This window comes from Acipenser ruthenus, chromosome 11 (genome assembly GCF_902713425.1).
Source record: "Acipenser ruthenus chromosome 11, fAciRut3.2 maternal haplotype, whole genome shotgun sequence".
Lineage (NCBI taxonomy): Eukaryota > Metazoa > Chordata > Actinopteri > Acipenseriformes > Acipenseridae > Acipenser > Acipenser ruthenus.
In genome coordinates, this window is record NC_081199.1 from 40,440,175 (window position 1) to 40,460,027 (window position 19,853).

At 42.5% G+C, this 19,853-nt stretch overlaps 1 protein-coding gene across 1 annotated transcript; it reads right to left on the reverse strand.

Annotated features, from left to right (window-relative positions):
- Nucleotides 1–458: 458 nt before the first annotated feature.
- On the reverse strand, nucleotides 459–18,582 carry LOC117427143 (caveolae-associated protein 2-like). The gene is made up of 2 exons (XM_034045549.3): nucleotides 17,661–18,582; nucleotides 459–3,493 (listed from the first exon to the last, which is right to left on the reverse strand). The coding sequence occupies exons 1-2, from the start codon at nucleotides 18,162–18,164 to the stop codon at nucleotides 2,684–2,686; spliced, it is 1,314 nt and encodes a 437-aa protein (XP_033901440.3). The 5' UTR covers nucleotides 18,165–18,582; the 3' UTR covers nucleotides 459–2,683.
- Nucleotides 18,583–19,853: the final 1,271 nt, after the last annotated feature.

Consider the following 19,853-nt stretch of genomic DNA (forward strand, 5'->3'; position numbering starts at 1 on the left):
TATGAATTGAAATCCAAGTGAGCTTGCTGCTATAGTAGTCTGCCATGGATAAGAAATGGTAGGTGGAGACCATGCCTCATTTCCTGACGTTCAAAACTGGTAAACATGTGCTTATTGATTGGTTATGTTAGTTTTATTTTGAGCTCATGTCTGCCATGTCTTACTCTGCTTTTGCACCTGTTGCCTTCAGAGTCCTGTGCTTCTTACAGTCATCCCTCTGCTGTGCTTTCAGGTGCGTTTCGTTTGCAGAATTTGAGGGCTCCTGACAGGGCCTCTGATATTCCAGAGGAGGTGTGACATTATTTATGATGTGTCTTTGTCAAATTCTCGCTCACTGTGGTCTGTGGTCTCACAGGCCGGAGACCAGACTTTAGAAATATATTCACGACTCACCTGCCTTTTATAATCAAAACTGGAAATCAAGCAGCATGACACAACACAAGTCTAGAGAAGATGGGTTTTACACAAAAAAACTTTATTTTATACTTTTTAAAAGTGTTTGAATAAAAAGAGAAAGAGTACAGAAGACTAACATACGTCACATTTGACATGAATAAATTCTGGTTATTTACCATGGAAACAAGTACTTTGGTGTCAGCAGTAACTGTTAATAATAATAATAATAATAATAATAATAATAATAATAATAATAATAATAATAATAATAATGATAAAAACACACTTACATATGTTGCTATGTCGATGTTAGAACCTACAAAAACAGCTTGCAGTTTAAAGACTGGACCCCGATACTTGACCCCTTACTATTGGTTTTACTGCCAGTAATGGTCACCTTAGTTAGAAGTCACTGCAATGTAAATAGGCTCCCCCAAAGAGTCCACAGAGGCATCAAAGCAAAGGAATCAGAACTCGTCTGGGGTTTGCTTCTGGGGAACTGCCAGTAATAACACAGAACCCATGGTGGCAAGTCGTTAGTGACAAGAGAAGGGAGAGGGTGGGCACCACCACAGTAATATCAATGGTTAGCTGAGGAGTTGGAGGTGGTAGTACTGTAGGACACTGCTTTCTAAAACAGCAGGGCTAGTCATCGAAGGAGGATCTGGACTAGCCATTAGGTGTCACTATTACTCTTGTGTACAGAGGACTATTGCCCACCCCCTAGTTTCTTGTTTATACTATACAGTACGTTTACCATAGTTTACTATGGCTTGACATATTATTTTTATACGTGTTACCTTACCCATTTAAAATGCTTACCTAGGCTTTGCCATGCTTTCACTGTGCTTTATTGCACTTTTATAAGGGCAGCATGTGCTCTATAGAGAGACAGCAGCTGTTGCAGTGCTGGGCTCTGAGTCCAAGGTTGCTGGTTCACATCCCAGTGACTTGGAAATATAAAATATAAAGAGGGTACTAAAGAAAGGCATGCAGATACTTGGAGAATTACAGCAGTAGAAAACAATCTTGTCTCTATTTCTCTATTTTCTCAATTTATAACCCCCCCCCCCATATCCCTGTTAATAACCCAGACTCCGAGAGACGGGGCTGCTTCCAAGCTGCGTGTATTTATATAGTACATGCTGTAGATGGCATTTATATTGTGCTCCCAGAGAAAGCAGAGATACTTACAGTTGTACAGTAAAGCCATTGGAAACAGATGGGCAGAAAATCATAAAAGTATTTGGGTGGGCGGGCTAGGTTGTGAGGCTAGAGGCATTGCGTTCCTTTGATAAATGTAGATCAAGAATATACAGTATATTGAGTTGCATGATGAACTAGTCTCCTGATTGCTGAAGTCCCTGTCTAAGGATTTCTGTGACTTGGACTCCAAATTGATATCTAAATCTTAATCACGTTCCCCTATGCTGGAAGACAATTGTTCAAAATGTCCAGCAAGGAAAGGAGCTATTCAACACTAAACAGTTGCACTACCGATGAGGGAAAACAATACCAGGCTGACTAAAAGTCCAGAGACCTAAAGGACAATGTGGATACGACTAGCTGCTGAGCTCACACACTGAGTCTGAATGCTATAGAATATGTTTCAATGCAAACTATGCTGTGAACTGATCAGCACAACATTAGTTCGCTCATGTCTTCTTCACCTCCCAGATACGTTTGTGATTTGCCCTCCACCGTTCACGCTAACCATCAGCAATGCAGGCAGAGGCTGTGGGAGGAAAGCATATGAGATAGAAGACACTGGCATACAGTTATTATAGTTACTGTGTCCTTCTCTTACTAATGTGCCCATCTCTCCTCCCCTGCACCCTCCTATAGTCATGCGATGACCAGGAAAGAAATACACACAATTCTCATCCAAATAAGAAAACTACGTAAATAGATAGATAGACAGACACATACAAAATAGCTGGATAATTATACAGATATATAACTAGATATTTAATTGTATTCAGATACTGTAGGGTGACTGAGTGATTTAAGTTATTAAGACAGGCAGACAGACAGACATCATACATGGAACCAGAAATCTAAAAGCTAGACTAGAACATCAATTGTTTGGTAATGGGTGAGCCATACAAGGAATGAAGTATAAACCTATCTTGACATTTGATCAAAGCAGGCCTTTTTCATGGACCTTGTGATTGGGTGTGATGGTGAGGGTGGAAGAGGCAAGGAAAGCTTAGAGCACCCCAGGAACCACACTGAGGATTGAAAGCACCTTCTTTCAGAAGTCGCAGGGTGACGATGACTAGGAGGTCTAATCCAGGTTGAGCACAGCTGGCTGCACGGCAGGCTCCCCAGAGGTTTCCTCTGCCGAGGGCTGGGGATCTTCCTGTCTGAGGGTGGAGGATGTGGTGTACTCCAGGATCTCAGCTTCATCCTCCTGTGACTCCACGATGGTGAGGTCTGTCTCCATGTCACCCACAGCCACGCTGCTCTCCTCCAACATGATCTCCTTCTGCAGGGAATCCGCGGCGGCCTTCACCTCATCCAGGGCTGCGGACAACTCAGAGTGGACCTCCGAGAAGGAGACATCTTCCCCAGGGCTGCTGAGGGGCTCCAGCTCGATGGAGGCCATGGCTGTTGGAGACTCCCTGGCAGTGGTGGGTATTGTGGGGGTGATGGAAGTTTCTCCTTCCCTGTTCTTCTTGACGTTGAAGGTGATAGGAGTTACCTTAAAGGAGGAGCTCTTGGAGCTGCTGGTCTTCTGGTGGTTGGGGGTGAGGCTCTTCTTGATCTTCTCTCTCTTCTCAGGGGACACGATCTTGGTCCCGATCTTGCTCATCTTCTTCTCGATGTTCTGCCGCGAGAAGGCCTTCTTCAGGCTGTCCACCCTCTTCAGGCTGGAGCGCTTGATCTTCTCGGCGCGGGATTGCTCCAGCTTCTCCTCGTGGAGGCTGCCCTCCTCCTCCTCATCCGGGCAGATCTCCTCGTCCGAGGACAGGTTCACCGTCTGCAGCGTCTCCTCGAGGGACTTGTTGCTGTCCACAGGCTCCTCGCCCTCCGTCCCTCGCGGGTAGGGGACAGGGTCCTTCACGAAGGCGCTGGGTGGGATTTCGTTTTCTTCCTGGAAAAGACCAAGACAAGCAAAATAAATGTCACAAAACTAGTACGCTAAAAGCCATCAGTATTAAAGCAAGATAATACCATTTTATGGTACTGGTCACTAGTTTTGAAGAGAGATAAGTAAATAATATTTGAAATGAAGTAACCTTCTGAGAGCAAACAGTGGCAATTTCAAACCAGCACAGCTAATGCTGCTCTCAACTGCAGCCACAATATGCTCATTCAAAAGTAACTTTTTTTTCTCAGTTATGCTTCTGTGGTAGTTACACACGTTCAAACGATACAATATTAGGAAGTTCTCTGTCACTCTCCAGCAATAATTTCTTAATAGGGTACAATTTGAGGACATCAATTTGGATATTTTTCTAAACTGCCTCAAACATAATACAATGTAATTCATTGCCATAATGACCTGCCTACCTCTAGACAGAAGCTGGACGTTGGAACTCAAAGAAAATAGACATTGCATTGTTTCTCTTTACTTTAAATTACCAGGGTAGTGGAATTAGGACAACAAGCTAATTTAAAACGAGGGAAGACGAAAGCTGCATACTGAATAGGCTCCCTCTCATGCACACACTCCCTCCTGCTGAAGACAGCGATTAGAACATGAGAACGACAGCCCTGCCGTATGAGACAGCGTGTGCTGATTACACGTGTCCGATAATGAGCACCTTCGAGTGCAGGCTAATGAGCTCTTTGGAAATGAAGCGTAGCTGCATCTGCAGAGCTGTGCAGCCCTGCCGAGGGGAAAGGGACTCAGGCATTAATAAAGCACTGCTTTACCTGATAAGAGTGCACATGTTTGCTAGTTAATGACCTGAAGCAAAGCCAAGGTCTCTTCAGGAATCTCAAACGAGCCTCATGTGATCTCAGTATCGAAGCAACCAAACCCAGAACCAAAACTACTTACCCATATAAATCCTCAAACTTATTCCATAGCACCAGTAGCTAAGCTACACAGAAACCAAGCAGGTCTAATCAAATCCACATGCTTGTATTTACTGTGAATAAAACCATCGATGTGTATAAAGAGACAATAACCTTTTAGATTCTGCTCGGTACAGCAGTGCCCTTATATTTTCTTTAGGTCTTGAAGTGATTATTAACAGACACCGCTTTATATACCAAATGATACAGGCATTCTAGGGTATAAAGCGTTAAAGTTATAAAACACTTTTAGAAATGACTGCATTGTAATTAGAAGCGTCTCGTTTTGGCTTGAACGGTTTGGAGTAGTCTGTTAACCATTTTTAAAAAAGTGCTGTGCTAACCTTGTACTGTGAACTTTGAGCGAATCTGACCGTGTACTCTCTGTTGTTAAGTTTTCCCAGCAGCATTTTCTGCAGCTAAAAGCAGCCTAATACAAATAAATAAGGCAACAGCAACTTCGCCCCATCACAGATTCCACTCAGATTTTCCACTGAATTCCGGAACTCTGGAGAGGTTCCAAGGCAAGGCTCTCACCCAGGCACAGGGCTCAGTCAGGAATGTGAAACACATGCAGAAGAATTAAAAACCTACAAGGCAGAGATCCCCAACATTTCAACATGCAGGCGCCACATACTTCACAACATATCCCTTGTATACTGCCAGCTTGCTTGTGTGCACATCACAGGCTGTGACACTGGGAGTCTGCACTCCTATCAGCAATTGTAAAATAGTTTATTTTAGTATTTCTAGAAGAAGAATACATGTAAATTCTGAAGTGGAGGCTCGTATTAGAACACTTTGAAGTTTGAACACACAGACGGGATATTTCACACATTACTATGCAAAGCGTAATCCAAGTATCCAAACATGCAGGCAGGGAATTACCCTTCACACCCTTATGCTAAATATCTCTGTGGCGTAGCAGATAAAAGGAGGTTCTCAGAGCAGGCTGTAAGATAGTATTGAAAAGGGAAGTGCAAGGTAATCAGGGACACCAAGCTAATGTCCATCTACAGGCCTTGTAGGACCTCAGGTTCAGTCCGGCTTTCTCAATACTCTAGCCAGTCATTAACTTGCTGGTAAGAGACCTGCCTTTCATACGCTATTGTAGTCACTCAGTCTCTTTGATCACAGCCAGATCATTCAGGTTTCACTGTCTCTGGAAACTGTACTACACTTTTGTTATGAAAAAGTAAAAAAAGTTCCTTTTATGACGACTACTGTGGTGCAGAAAGAGCCCCCACCCCTATTCATAAACATCAATTTTTACCTTTTTTGGGCTGCTGCAGCAGGGCCAGTTTAGCCAGAATCATGCCTTGTTTAATTTTGCGTATACATATATCACCTCCTAGCTTGGCTCAGCGTCCAGAGAAAACAGACTTAGCTTGTTTTAAAGAGACACTTGTCAAACTGTTCATCAAGTAGACTAAGAAGTTTCATTGTTTTCCCCACATTGTATGATTAAGCATTCCAGGTTATGAACAAAAAAAAAAGTTGTACAGCCTTCAGGGGAAAAAATAATTGCCTTTCTATAAAAACATAAAAATTGCTCCTACCAGAAATATGTTCCTGTGTAAAAAATATATATATATATTATTTATTTCTTAGCAGACGCCCTTATCCAGGGCGACTTACAATTGTTACAAGATAACACATTATACATTATTTCTACATACAACTACCCATTTATACAGTTGGGTTTTTACTGGAGCAATCTAGGTAAAGTACCTTGCTCAAGGGTACAACAGCAGTGTCCCCCACTGGGGATTGAACCCACAACCCTCCGGTCAAGAGTCCAGAGCCCTAACCACTACTCCACACTGTATATATGGAAACAAAAACAAACCAGTTGTTCTCCTAGTAAGGAGTTAATTGCTAGAAGAATCAATGAAAGTTGTTTTGAAGTTTGCAGACAGGTTGCTGTAGTTTATTGACACGATGGCCGTGATTCTGTTAAAGTTACCAGACCAATAGCAGTTTGTGCAGTAAAGTGGGGAGTTCCGTTTTTAGGCTGCAATTGTTATATATATATATATTTTTAATTTATTTATTTTTATATTTTTATATTTTTTTATTAAAAGTTTTGAAAATGGGGTCAATAGTTTAATGAGCATGTTCCGCCCTGCAAACCCCCCCCAGCAGTCTGGTTTAACTGGCAGTGTGCTTGAGAGAGACCCAGGAGGGTAGGATTCAGAGGGTGTCCCGCCCTGCAAACCCCCCCAGCAGTCTGGCTCAACCGGCAGTGTGCTTGAGAGAGACCCAGGAGGGTAGGATTCAGAGGGTGTCCCTGCAAACCCCCCCAGCAGTCTGGCTCAACCGGCAGTGTGCTTGAGAGAGACCCAGGAGGGTAGGATTCAGAGGGTGTCCCTGCAAACCCCCCCAGCAGTCTGGCTCAACCGGCAGTGTGCTTGAGAGAGACCCAGGAGGGTAGGATTCAGAGGGTGTCCCTGCAAACCCCCCCAGCAGTCTGGCTCAACCGGCAGTGTGCTTGAGAGAGACCCAGGAGGGTAGGATTCAGAGGGTGTCCCTGCAAACCCCCCCAGCAGTCTGGCTCAACCGGCAGTGTGCTTGAGAGAGACCCAGGAGGGTAGGATTCAGAGGGTGTCCCGCCCTGCAAACCCCCCCAGCAGTCTGGTTCAACCGGCAGTGTGCTTGAGAGAGACCCAGGAGGGTAGGATTCAGAGGGTGTCCCGCCCTGCAAACCCCCCCAGCAGACTGGTTCAACCGGCAGTGTGCTTGAGAGAGACCCAGGAGCGTGGGATTCAGGGGGTGTTCCACCCTGCAAACCCCCCCAGCAGTCTGGCCCAACCGGCAGTGTGCTTGAGAGAGACCCAGGAGCGTGGGATTCAGAGGGTGTCCCGCCCTGCAAACCCCCCCAGCAGTCTGGTTCAACCGGCAGTGTGCTTGAGAGAGACCCAGGAGGGTAGGATTCAGAGGGTGTTCAACCCTGCAAACCCCCCCAGCAGTCTGGTTCAACCGGCAGTGTGCTTGAGAGAGACCCAGGAGCGTGGGATTCAGGGGGTTGCGTACAGTTTTGTAGGACAGCTGACAGAGTGTCTCTGCTACATTCTAGTGCCTTGCATTTCAGGATCCCTTAAATACGTAAACACTGAAATTACACCAAAAATACAAATCACAAACAAGAACTCCCCCTCCCCCCAAACAATCCATGTCTGGGGAGCTGTGAGTAAACAATGCCGAGACAAAGCCACTCAGTGAAAAGTTATTAATACCCAGCTCGCTGGCAGTGTGGAGAAGCGTAATTACTGTGTTTCCTGCGAGGAATGCCAGCCATCCCCTCTTGGTATGTTGCACTCTGAATTGAGAATGCCAGGATCAAGCGCTCGCATACTCGCAGTGGTAAGAGGGAACGTTAACATTGCATTGCTTTTACCCAGCAAAGCCCTCCTTGGTCATGAGGCTGTGCTGCAACGTAGCCAACAAGCTCTGTACTTGTGGAACTGCGGTGAGCGCCACTTTGCTCTTAGTGAGACTGTGTTTCAAACACTTCAACACAATCCCACTTTTCTTCTGGCTCTGCACAGACCAAAGTTTAATGTAGTAAAAGCCTAGAAATCAGTAAAGCATATAACAATCCTGATTAACCTGGCAAAGCATTGCAGACCCATAAGAAACTGCAAAGTGACTGGTGGAAATTTGTTTAGGTGTAAAGGCATTTGTATAACATAATGAACAATGTGACATATTAAACGAGGGCTGTCTACAGTACACACTGCAATTAAGCAAACCTAGGTGGGCTCCAGTATAAATCTTGAACTGGAACAATCTCTATTTAAAAACAATCTGTAACAATATGTATGTCACTGGAGTTGCAATCGCTTACTGTAGCATTGCAATATTGTGTTGTAATACAGCGTTGTGTTGTAATACAGCGTTAAAAGGTTTTTGATTAACGCATACTTTTTTTTGGCGATTAATTTATTTAAACACGCGTTAATCGCATTGCTGTGTCTGAGCCTTTCGGCACACCCTACTTTTATCCCGGTCGCAGCTGCATTGGATTGAGTGTCTGAGTACAGGTATTGTTTAAATAGAAAGTTAGTCACTGAACCGCGTAATGGATTTATTGATTGATTTATTTTTTGTAAAAACATTCTGACAGCTCACTGGACAGAAAGACCCTTACTTGTCTTCTGTCATGAGTTCCAGTTATCACACGAGTACATCTCGTCTGCTGTGTGCTGAACATGCCTTCACTTCTCAAAATACACTAGCAGCTCTCCTGCTACAGACAACAACAACATAACAACAAATTAAACCCACCAGTTTTGACGGAAATTCAGGATCGCTGCAAGACCATGAGCACTTTTTTTTACTATTTTTATGTTCTCTTCACAATTAACAGTTCATTTCCTAGAAGTGCTTACTGTAGGTACATAATTTTAATTTTATTTAGAAAATTACTCATTTATTTCAGTCCACAATCACATTTAAAAATAGATATGCTATTTATTCTGTTTTCTGATCTCTGTATGCTGCTGATCAAGCTTGAACCGCACACTTTATTGTGTTGGTGTGTTTGTAATTTCTAAGTTATTGCCCGTAGTAAAGTGACGGTCTCAATGGGTAAATTTCCTGGTTAAATAAAAACATACATACATTTTAAATGTTTTTATTTACAGTTAAGGGTAATAATAATAATAATAATAGCATCAGTAATAAAACAAATTTAAATTACATGGATGTAATAATTGTATTAATTTAATATGCGATTAAAACTGAGATTAACTAAAACTAATTTTTTGAATCGCAAGATTATTTAATATTATATATATATATATATATATATATATATATATATATATATATATATATACTGTATATAATATATATATAGAATAAATAAATAATACAGTTTAAGGATCTATTTATAAAACCTCTATAGATCTTTTTGCATGTACACACAAGTTATATTGTCTTTATTAAACATTACTAGTGTAACGATTATTATTATTATTATTATTATTATTATTATTATTATTATTATTATTATTATTATTATTATTAGTAGTAGTATTATTAGTAGTATTAATAATAATAATAATAATAATAATAATAATAATAATAATAATAATAATAATAATAACAACTAGCTAATATTGTTTATAAAATATTTTTTATATTTTCATATTTATAGCTATACTGTTAATTTATGAATGGATTTTTCTCAGATCCATACATTAAAATGTTCTCAAAGTGTCAGGGTCCCTGCTGCTGGGCAGTATCTCGGGTTCCCTTGCTTGCTAGGTGTTGTTTTTTCTTGCAGGGGAGATGGGTTTCATGTTGCTTTGTTCCTGTGTTCCTGTACAGGGTTCATCAGCCCACTCCTTGCTCATGTTATTCTTTACATTGTCCCAGTTTTGAAAACATATACACGCCTTGTGCTGGCCTTTGGAAATCATTTCCAAAGGAAAATGATCACGGGGGAGATTACAATGAAGGCTGCTGTCTCAGTGAATCAATGGCTTTATTCTATAGTCAGAAGGAGAGAGGGGAGGAAGGAGGTGTAGAAAGAGAAAATGAGACAGAGAGACTAGTTACTAAGGTTTTAAACCCATTTAATTAGCTTCTCTAACCTCACCAGCCCTGTATCATTGATTAATTCTACTTTTTTATTTATACGCTTTGAAACCTGTTGAGCAGCCCTCCCCTACATGTTGGTGCGCAGATAATAGATTCCCCCCCACCACCAATGCTCTCTGAGCTGGATGGGGTGTCCCTGTCACCTGCTTCTCGGTTTCAGCACAGCATGTGCGACACAGCACAGGGGATGCTGGCAGACCAGCATTGAGGAGAGTGCTGCTCTGTTAGTTCTACAAAAACACTTTGCAATATAGACATGGCAAGGGATATCTAAGCAAAATAACCAATCACATTTCCAGTGTACTGTTAAACATGTTCCACGGCAGAGCATTGTTCATTAGAGAGAGTGAGAGAGAGAGACGGACTGAAAGGTCAACGCAGCGAGCGAAAGCACTTCCTTTCCCTGAGGGGAATGTTTTCACAAGGAAAACAAATCTGTTGCTAGGGTGACAAGTAAAGAACAGACTCCATTTCAGAGAGCCAGAGCTGCTTGGCTGTGATTGCTAATGTGCACTGTGGGCATGGAAGCTATGCAGTGGTTACTATTGCTCATTATCTGCAGCTCCCAAACAATCCTGTATCACTGCGCAGGAACATTTTTAACTTTGCATATTGTTGCTTATCATACCTCAATGGCATGAAAACAATCATAAACAGAACAGTCCTTATTCTCTGCTAATCTGCCTCAGCCCTTGTAAAATGTTCCCATTGTAAAACCATGGCAAAGTGTAACAAAGCAAATGGTCATAAAGCATGGTTAAGCATAGGTAAGCATTGTAAAGACCAGAGAGTTATAAGCATATTAAAAACATGGCAAATCATGGTTAGCTATGGTAAAGTACAGAGTAGCCACGGGAAAAGCATGGGGGGGGGGGGGGGGGGGGGGGGGGGGGGGATGAAGAACATAAGAAAGTTTATAAACGAGAGGAGGCCATTCAGCCCATCTTGCTCGTTTGGGTGTTAGTAGCTTATTGATCCCAGAATCTCATCAAGCAGCTTCTTGAAGGATCCCAGGGTGTCGGCTTCAACAACATTACTGGGGAGTTGGTTCCATACCATAAGAACATAAGAAAGTTTACAAATGAGGGGAGGTCATTCAGCCCATAAGCAAAGCAATTGATTGTCCCTTTGTTGACCAATGCCTGGACCAAAAGATGAGAATAATATTCCTGCTTTAAACTCTCAGACCTATCAGAGGTGTGTACAAGCCAGCTTCAATCCCTCACACCTGTGTACTGTACTGTGCTGACTTACACCCTCTCAAACCTATCAGAGGTGTGTACAAGCCAGCTTCAATCCCTCACACCTGTGTACTGTACTGTGCTGTCTTACACACAGGTCCAGTGTAGTTCAGTTTCAAAGTTAGTGCTTTTCTGTAAAGAAAATAAAAATGTGCTTCACAATGTGCTCATAAAGTTCCATTACACTGTTCAGAGTGACGTGTTGGAATGAAGGTAAACTACACTGGAAAGTGCTGCAAGCAACATACAATGACCTCCTCACCAAACAAAGGCTGAATCCTGTTTCTAAAATGGATCCTGTTAATCAGCTACTTCCCGCGTGACTGCTTTAGAGCCAAACAGTCCAGTAAAAGATGAATCCCGGCCTCTCCTGCTGATTTTCAGCTTAGTACGAGGAGTTAAACTGTGGCACTGGTAATTGTAAAGTAAACACACAAGCAGTCCCTCTGCCTGTCCTCACTACCAGTTCAGCAATGTTAGCAGATTCAAGTGCTGACCCCTGTAAAAGTTTACCCCAGTAAATGCATAGCAAAGAGTAATAATGTATAGTGAAGCATGGTAAAATTCGACTCAGATATGATTGCGTTTGTCGTTCTGAATCTTTTGCTTGTGTGATTGCAGAATTCTGTTCGATGTTTCACTTTAAAAGATGAGGCTAGGTAGGGGTCCAGTGTGCTCTGATTGTGTCTGTCTGTCGCACTCCACATGGTGAACACGGTAACTGCCTTGATTTGTCCTAATCTTCAAACTTGCATTACATATTCCTCGCCTTCTATAGACGTTGAGGTTAGAATTGGATGATAATCAAATGTCTTAAACCTTTCAGGTACTGTGATATTATTAAGCAGTTTTGAGGATCCTCTGTATGTGCCGGAATACTGTATGATACAATACTCTGTCTCTTGTCCTTACAAATCTGATTTCCAGTGTCTCCTTTTCCATCCAAGTTTATTAGAACAAAAGAAAGTTGTGGTGCGGTGCCCAGAAAAGCACTGTCTGACCTACAGTCATTTACTGAATGAGGCACTGTAGTTGTGTAAGTAGGCAAAAAGTCGCACTTATGTTAAAAAGTCAGCAAGCTGGTCGAAAGCTTTCTTTTGTTCTGGTAATTTTAGCAATCAAAGGTAACGCTTTGCATTGGGTGTGTCTTACTGCACTGTGTATTACACTGTAACAATACACTAATTACACATGTGATTTGCAATTACTGTACATTACAACAACATGCTAAATGGCTAAATTACAAATGTTTTATAACTGACCGGATTTTCACATGCGGTGGTTTATTTACCAATGCAGTGTAATTACATTGTAGCTAAAGTAAAGTGTTACCCAATCAAAGAAACAGTGTGCACAGTACAGCCGGCTTTTTGATGTTCAAAGCACAACACTTAAATAAAGTCTCCAGAAACAACACAACAATCCTCTCCCTATCTAGACAGCAAGTCTGCCTCCCTTGCAATTCAGCCAGTTATTTGGCTGTTGTAGGCAAAACAGGAGAAAGTGCGGGCATGACAAAGCTCTGCTGTTGCACTGGTGTTGACTTTAACTTGCATACATGAAGAAATCAGGAACTTCAGGTAAAGAGCATGGGACCTTTACTTTGTAAACTGTTAGTAAGTATAGTTCTTCCATGAAAGTATCTGCTGTATTTCTCTAAAAAAATACTGTTAAGAGTGATTTTTAGAATGAGCAAAACGAGTGAGCAAATGTATCCTAGCAGCTGGTTCTGGGAATCTGGGCAGCCTGTCTCTTCTGCTCTTTATTCCAATTATCTGGACTCCATTTAAAGAACAATAATTATACAATGCATGGCCACACCTCTTGTCTGTAACGTTCTTGAACTTGGCTATGCAAATTGAATACCATGAGCCTGGCATTCATATAAAGATGTCAGTTGTTAGGTGTGCTGCAGCTGCCTTGTCATTTAACACAGTGGTCAGGAATTTACTACATATACCTAACACTGGCAGAACACATTACCGCTGGGGAGGGGGTTCAGCGATAGGGTACTGCAGCTGCCATTCACCTTTTGACCTTTAGAGTAATGGTATTCTGGAAGTTATAGTGAAAATGCAAAGTGCAAGCAAAGCACACCAGCAATCTCTTTTACTGCTGTGTCCCAGCTGTACATTCAAGCATGGCAGCTAACAAGACCTGAATCAGGTGCTAGTATCCCAGAGCGTGATTGAAAAAGCATTCGTTTACATATAAAACACGTTTGTTATATAATATTCCGTGCAGTCTGCAGGCAAAAGAGGAGAAAGTGCGGGCAAGACAAAGCCCTGCTGTTGCGCTGGTGATGACTTTTATATAAATAAAGAAAATCTGGAACGTCTGGCAAGAGCATGGGACTTTTATTTATAAGCTGGTCATTGTTTCATGTAAGTGTCTCATGTATTTCCCTATTTAAAAAGTAGATTTTTAACCCCTTAAGGTACACAAGGAATTGAATGCTTGTGACTCGGGTATCAGGAGGAAACTGACAATTTGGATGACACATTTTAAAGCTGTTTTGTGACCTCATTGCACAAATAAGAACGTTAGCATCATTTCCTTGTACCGTAAAGGGTTAAAACGAGCAATTTCAGCACTTTAAGTGTAATGATATATTTTCAATAATGTTTAGCCTAGCTTGTTACTGCTTCCAGTCTGCTCTCTCACAGTCTGCTCTCTCACAGCAAGTCGGCCTCCCTGTGAAATCTTATTCCTGTTGTATTACCAACAATGAAGTTAGGAACATTCAATAGCCTCACATTAAATACAAATCACCCGCAAGAATGATTTTATTCATATGGATGTTTCTCGAGTTTTAAGACCCTCTCTCACTGTAGTTGTTATACTGAATTAGAACAATTCAGTAATGTTTTATCTACTACATATTTGTGCAGTTTGCCACTGGCAGTTGTGTACGGTTTTTATAAATATTCTCCCTGCTGTTGTACACTGCACTGCATCCTAGTCTGAGAAAGTCCATGGGGTGCTTGTTTTGCAGCTGTCAAAGGAGTAGAGGTTAAGATTGCAGGCATTTCGAAATATCTAACGAGTGAAAGCCTGAAGAAATACTCAGTTACACAAGGGCAATGCATGGAAGACTTGCTAAACCTGAACGCTGGTAAACAGGACTGCACTGGCTGCAGGCTGCATGCCACGCCTTGGAGCTGCTGTGTTGTTCTGTTTAAGTGCATGCTTAGGGTAAGCCAGGGCAGTTTATCTTGTGTTTCCCAGATTTGAAAGTTATTGGCAAATTTAAACCCTTACGGAAAAAACAGTTTAGCCTTGTTTCCGTTGAGCTCAAACCTTGCTGTTTAAGAATAAACACAGGCTTCCCTTGTGTGCACAACTATCATACTGTCAGTAATGCTTTATCGGTATAGAGATAACTTAATGTACTAGCGATCTCACTGCAAACTTTACACTTCTCTCTGTTATTATTATTATTATTATTATTATTATTATTATTATTATTATTATTATTATTGGTTTAAATTAAAAGGCAAGCTGTGTTGCCCCATATACCAGACATCCTAATTACCGCTCTCTCTGTTTCTTTATCAGTAAATTTGAATAGATTACGATACCTATGATAAGTTAAATCTGTATTTTGTTGACATGATTCAGAGTGAAGCCACACTGTTGAGACCTGTTTGTTGTTGTTGTTAGCAGCTGATCTGTTGCCTCATGGGATGATGGGATGGATGAATGCTAAAGGACTGATCTCTGGGGTTGACACTGACCTTGACAGGGCAGACTAAGTCAGACAGACTATTTGCATGCATTTTTACATACTGTTGATTTTTGCATGTGTTTTCCCACACTGTTGAGTTTTGCATGCGTTTTTCCATACTGACCAAAAGACATTAAGCCCAATTTCAAAAAAAGTGCAAGCTTAAAGACAAAAGAGCAAGAAGCTTCTCAGAACAATAACTGAACTGCTCCTTGCTGTAGCCAATTCTTTCACAATGTGCTTATTCTGTTGTATTCAATCTTGAACAAGGTGATTGAATTCAATGTAGAGGTGTCTAGACACCCTCCAAGAATGCAAGGAGAAGAGTCACATGACGAAGCTCCAGGGGCTAGACACTTATTTGTTTTGAGTGCTTTACTGTAGAACCTGGAACCCACTCCCAAGCGCTCGTCTAGCCGCTGCCCAAAATAAAATGAAATAAAACCCCTTAGGAAATCAGAAGGCACGGAGGACATTAAGCAGAATAAAAGCTTCATGGGATGTTTCACACATTCTGCAGTATTATTGTGTTTCAATGAAAGTCCTGCCTCTTCTTTGAGTTCCTAACAGCCGACAGGGCCGCTCCTCACCGCGAAGCTACCTTCTAAGTGCTCTTAACGTATGCTTTCATTTTAACAATTTGGAAGGTGGAATCTTGACATTGTCTGCATTTCAAACTGTTATTAGGCTTACTATATTTTCTGAAAAATGCAATACAATTTCTTTAAAGCAACCACCTATGGTCATAATTACAGTACAGCTCCTTGATACCTGTGTTTTTATTAGCTCTACGTGAAAACAGAGTTCTGTTTTAGCTCGTTGACAACCATCTGTCTAAGTGTACAGATACCAGGTCTCAAAACAAAATAAAAGTCCATGCCTGTCTCTACCTGTCATCCTCTTGGAACTTGAGAGAGAAACCAGAACACAGCACACATCTTCCTTTAGACAGGGGTTACTACAAGGTATTCAGAGTATGTATGGAAAAGAAGATAATGTTGCTGTCTACGTCAGGCTGTGTGTATACTGAATACATAAATATATATCTGCCTACATATCTATAGTATATACACATTCTGTGGGCTCTCAGTGTTATTATTAGTACAGTGCTCCCCTTTTATAAGGCAGCCCTTTATACTGATAAGGAGGTATGGTCATGGCTCCCATTTGCCCCATAATGCCAGTATTATTTTTTATTTCTTAGCAGACGCCCTTATCCAGGGCGACTTACAATTGTTACAAGATATCACATTATTTTTACATACAATTACCCATTTATACAGTTTTACTGGAGCAATCTAGGTAAAGTACCTTGCTCAAGGGTACAGCAGCAGTGTCCCCCACCTGGGATTTAACCCATGACCCTCCGGTCAGGATTCCAGAGCCCTAACCACTACTCCACACTGCTGCCCATTACACTAATGTTAGCATGTTTTGGATGTTTTGTTAATGATTTGTGACTCGGTTTCACTCCTGCCAATGCGTGCCTGTCCGTGTCAGTGGACCTGTGCTTACAAGGCCTGTTATGGTAACATGTTCAGGAATGTTCTCGTATCTGGTGTTTTTAGTAGCCGAGAGGCAGCTAATGATTCATAGCGGGCAGGCTGTCAGCATGCGGGCTCCCTGCCCAGTGTGAGTGGATCAAGTTGGAAAGCAATGCTGCTGAATTCTCAGTCCACAGGATAGCAAGGGTCATGCAAACTCAGCACACCGTGCCGCTAGGGCCCTGACCCTTACAAGACTGTGTGTGCATGGGGAGAGGTGCTGTGAAACTGCCAGCTCGCTAGAACAATTGAAATCCCAAAACAGTTGTCGTTTAAATGCATGTACCACACAATAAGATTTTTTCTTTCTATTTTTTTTAATAAAGTTTTTCAACCTGTGAGATTACCAAAGCCATATAAATGTATAAATAAACAAACAAGCAAACAAAAAAGTTAGGGACCTGCTATGTCTGGGTTGACTTATCTATCTATGTCTCAATCTATATAAAATCTTGCATTATAAATCTATAAAGAAATGCTTACTGAGAGGACCACACCCTTTTTCCAGTGGGGTGACGTACAGATATCAAGCCAGGAGAAAAGCACCTGAAGCTGCTCCACTCTGCATTGGCAGCTGCTCATGCTTGATGTAGGTTTCATTGTAACTGTAGGCTACAGCTTTACAAAGTGGTTGAGGGGAATTCAACTTAATAAACTGTATTTCAAGTGCAATTGAAATGATGTAACTCTGTTGCAGGTGTAATTCTCAGTACTATAATTATTAAAGGAAATGTAGTTACGCCATTGTTAACCTTTAGCTACAGTGTAGTCAGAGTGTAGCTACATTTTAAGCGCAGTAACAAAACTGATCCCACAATGCAGTTACTGCAACCTATTGTCTCAGCCAATCAGAGTTCAGCAGTCACTATTGCACTGAAGGATACCTTTAGAATCTTGGAACTTACTAATAAAAGCAAACACTGATATCTCATTGGCTATAATAGCAATAATCCCCTCCATAGTGCTTGATAACTGACCCCGCCTTGGTATTAGAACCGGTCCAAAATGTTCTGTGGGTGTTTTTTTTTTATAGTGCTTAAATAGAAAAATCGAATGCATGTGATGCAGCTGCCTGACAACTGCGCTTAGCTAAGGATAGAAAACGAACCCGACACCCACCTGGAAGATGAGCACTTTGAAGTTGTTCCTCTTAAGCAGGTGGGCGTGGTTGGCCTCCAGCTTCCTGACCTGCGTGGCCTGCTTGTCCATCTTGTCCTTGACTTCCTTCATGTGGACACTGACCTTGCGCGACTTCTCTAGCAGCTTGCTGACGGTGTTGGAGGTGGAGGAGTGGCTCTTGGAGAGCTTGGTCATGTCGCTCTGGATGCCACGGATGGCGTGGTCCATCTCGGTCTGTCGGTGCTCCATCTTGTGCTGGTTCTCCTGTACCACGTCCAGCATGTTGACCAGCTTGTCGAGCAGCGTGAGCACGGTGATGGCGCTGACCTGCGAGCCGTCGTGCAGCGCCCCCTCAGCCTGGGCCTGGCCCGTGGTCAGCAGGGTGAGGCTCTGGCTCTGGGAGGGAGAGGAGTGCACCGGGCTGGGGCTGGGCACCACCAGCTCCTGGGTCTCGTGGGGGGAGACCATGCTGCTCTTTTCTGCCTGAACTCCGTCTTCACCCATGTCGTCAGATAAGTAAAAAAAACTTTTCTTCACCTGGGGCAGCTTTTATTCTCCTTCCTTTCCTGGTGTTTGACTAGCTTTCTCTGACTCTTCAATGTATTTCTCGTTCCTTTTCTTTTCCCTTTCGTGCTCTGTCTCCTCTCCAGTATGTGCTCTCCTCCACAGTGAGCTCAGAGTTTCCAGCACAGTAAGAGAACTTCAGCCTCAGATTCCCCACCCCTTTTTCAAAGAGCTTGTGTTTGTGCTCTCTCTCTCTCTCTCTCTCTCTCTCTCTCTCTCGCTCTCTGTCGCTCTCTCTAACTCCATGTCTCGCTCTCTATCTCACTCTTTCAGATAAGGCAGCTGCTGTGGACTCCTGAGCACAACTGCATTCCGATCCTCACTTAAAAGACTCCCTCCCCACCCAGTGACATGTTAAACCTTTACTGCGATGTGCCCACCAGCCATTTCAGCCTAGGAGGGGTGTGTGCTTCACAGTGGGTGGGAGTGTAGAAAATGGGGGGTAAGTTCCATATTCTACTCTCCTCCCCAGAATATAAGACCAAACAATCCAGCTTCAGACTGCTTTGTTTAACAAAGAAAATGTGGTAAGCCATGTTTTGTAAATGACTTCATCTTTGCCAAAAGGGAAACACCCCTCCCTGGCTCGGGTCCACGCGCTGCTGTTGGCTGCACTGAATAAACTTGGACTTGGCCGCCAGAGGCACAGAGGTGACATTACACATTTTTTTTTCCTGGATTGTGTGTTTTTTTAGGGCTATTGTTTGGATTCATGGAGGTAGAGGCTGCAGTGTAATTACCGCTCTGTTTCCAAAACATTCCAGTAAGCGCTTAACCAGTTTGTCGCATTGAGACAGAGGATTGGGATTTCGAGCTGTCAGGGGAGAGTCTACCCCCTGCCCCCCCACCCCACACTCTAATTTTGCTGGGAATTCTGTAATAAAAATGACAAAAAGGAGGTGTGTAACAAACAAAACCACACAAATGCAGCAGCAGATAGGATAGCACACTGCAGGTAATTTCCACACACACACGCAAATGACAACACACTGTTAGAAAAAGATGGATAAAAACAGCCTTTTGTAATATGTGTTTGTATGATCTCTCAATGCTATGAAAAAGGTTCACAATACTCCTCAATTGAGGTGCTGACCCCCTCGCACGGAACAGGGCTGGTATATCTCTAAAGTGATCCAGTACTGACCCCCTGGCACGGAACAGGGCTGGTATATCTCTAAAGTGATCCAGTGCTGACCCCCTGGCACGGAACAGGGCTTGTATATCTCTAAAGTGATCCAGTGCTGACCCCCTGGCACGGAACAGGGCTGGTATATCTCTAAAGTGATCCAGTGCTGACCCCCTCGCACGGAACAGGGCTGGTATATCTCTAAAGTGATCCAGGCTATTTAACAACCCCGCTCCCAGCACAAACAATGTATTTTCAACACTTTCCTCTTGTGCATTTGACTCATTGTTCTTGAAAACTCCATGATGCCATAACTTCCTCTGCCGGACGGCTGATTGCAGAAGCACATGGAAAAGTCATTCTGAGGGGGCCTGACCTGCTGGAGAGGGGCAGCAGTGACTCTCCATATACTGTATAAGCACAGAACTGGACCTTGTGAACTTGAAGCACAAAACACAACCTGTATTATAAATCACCCTCACATTAACCCTAAAGTAAGGAGA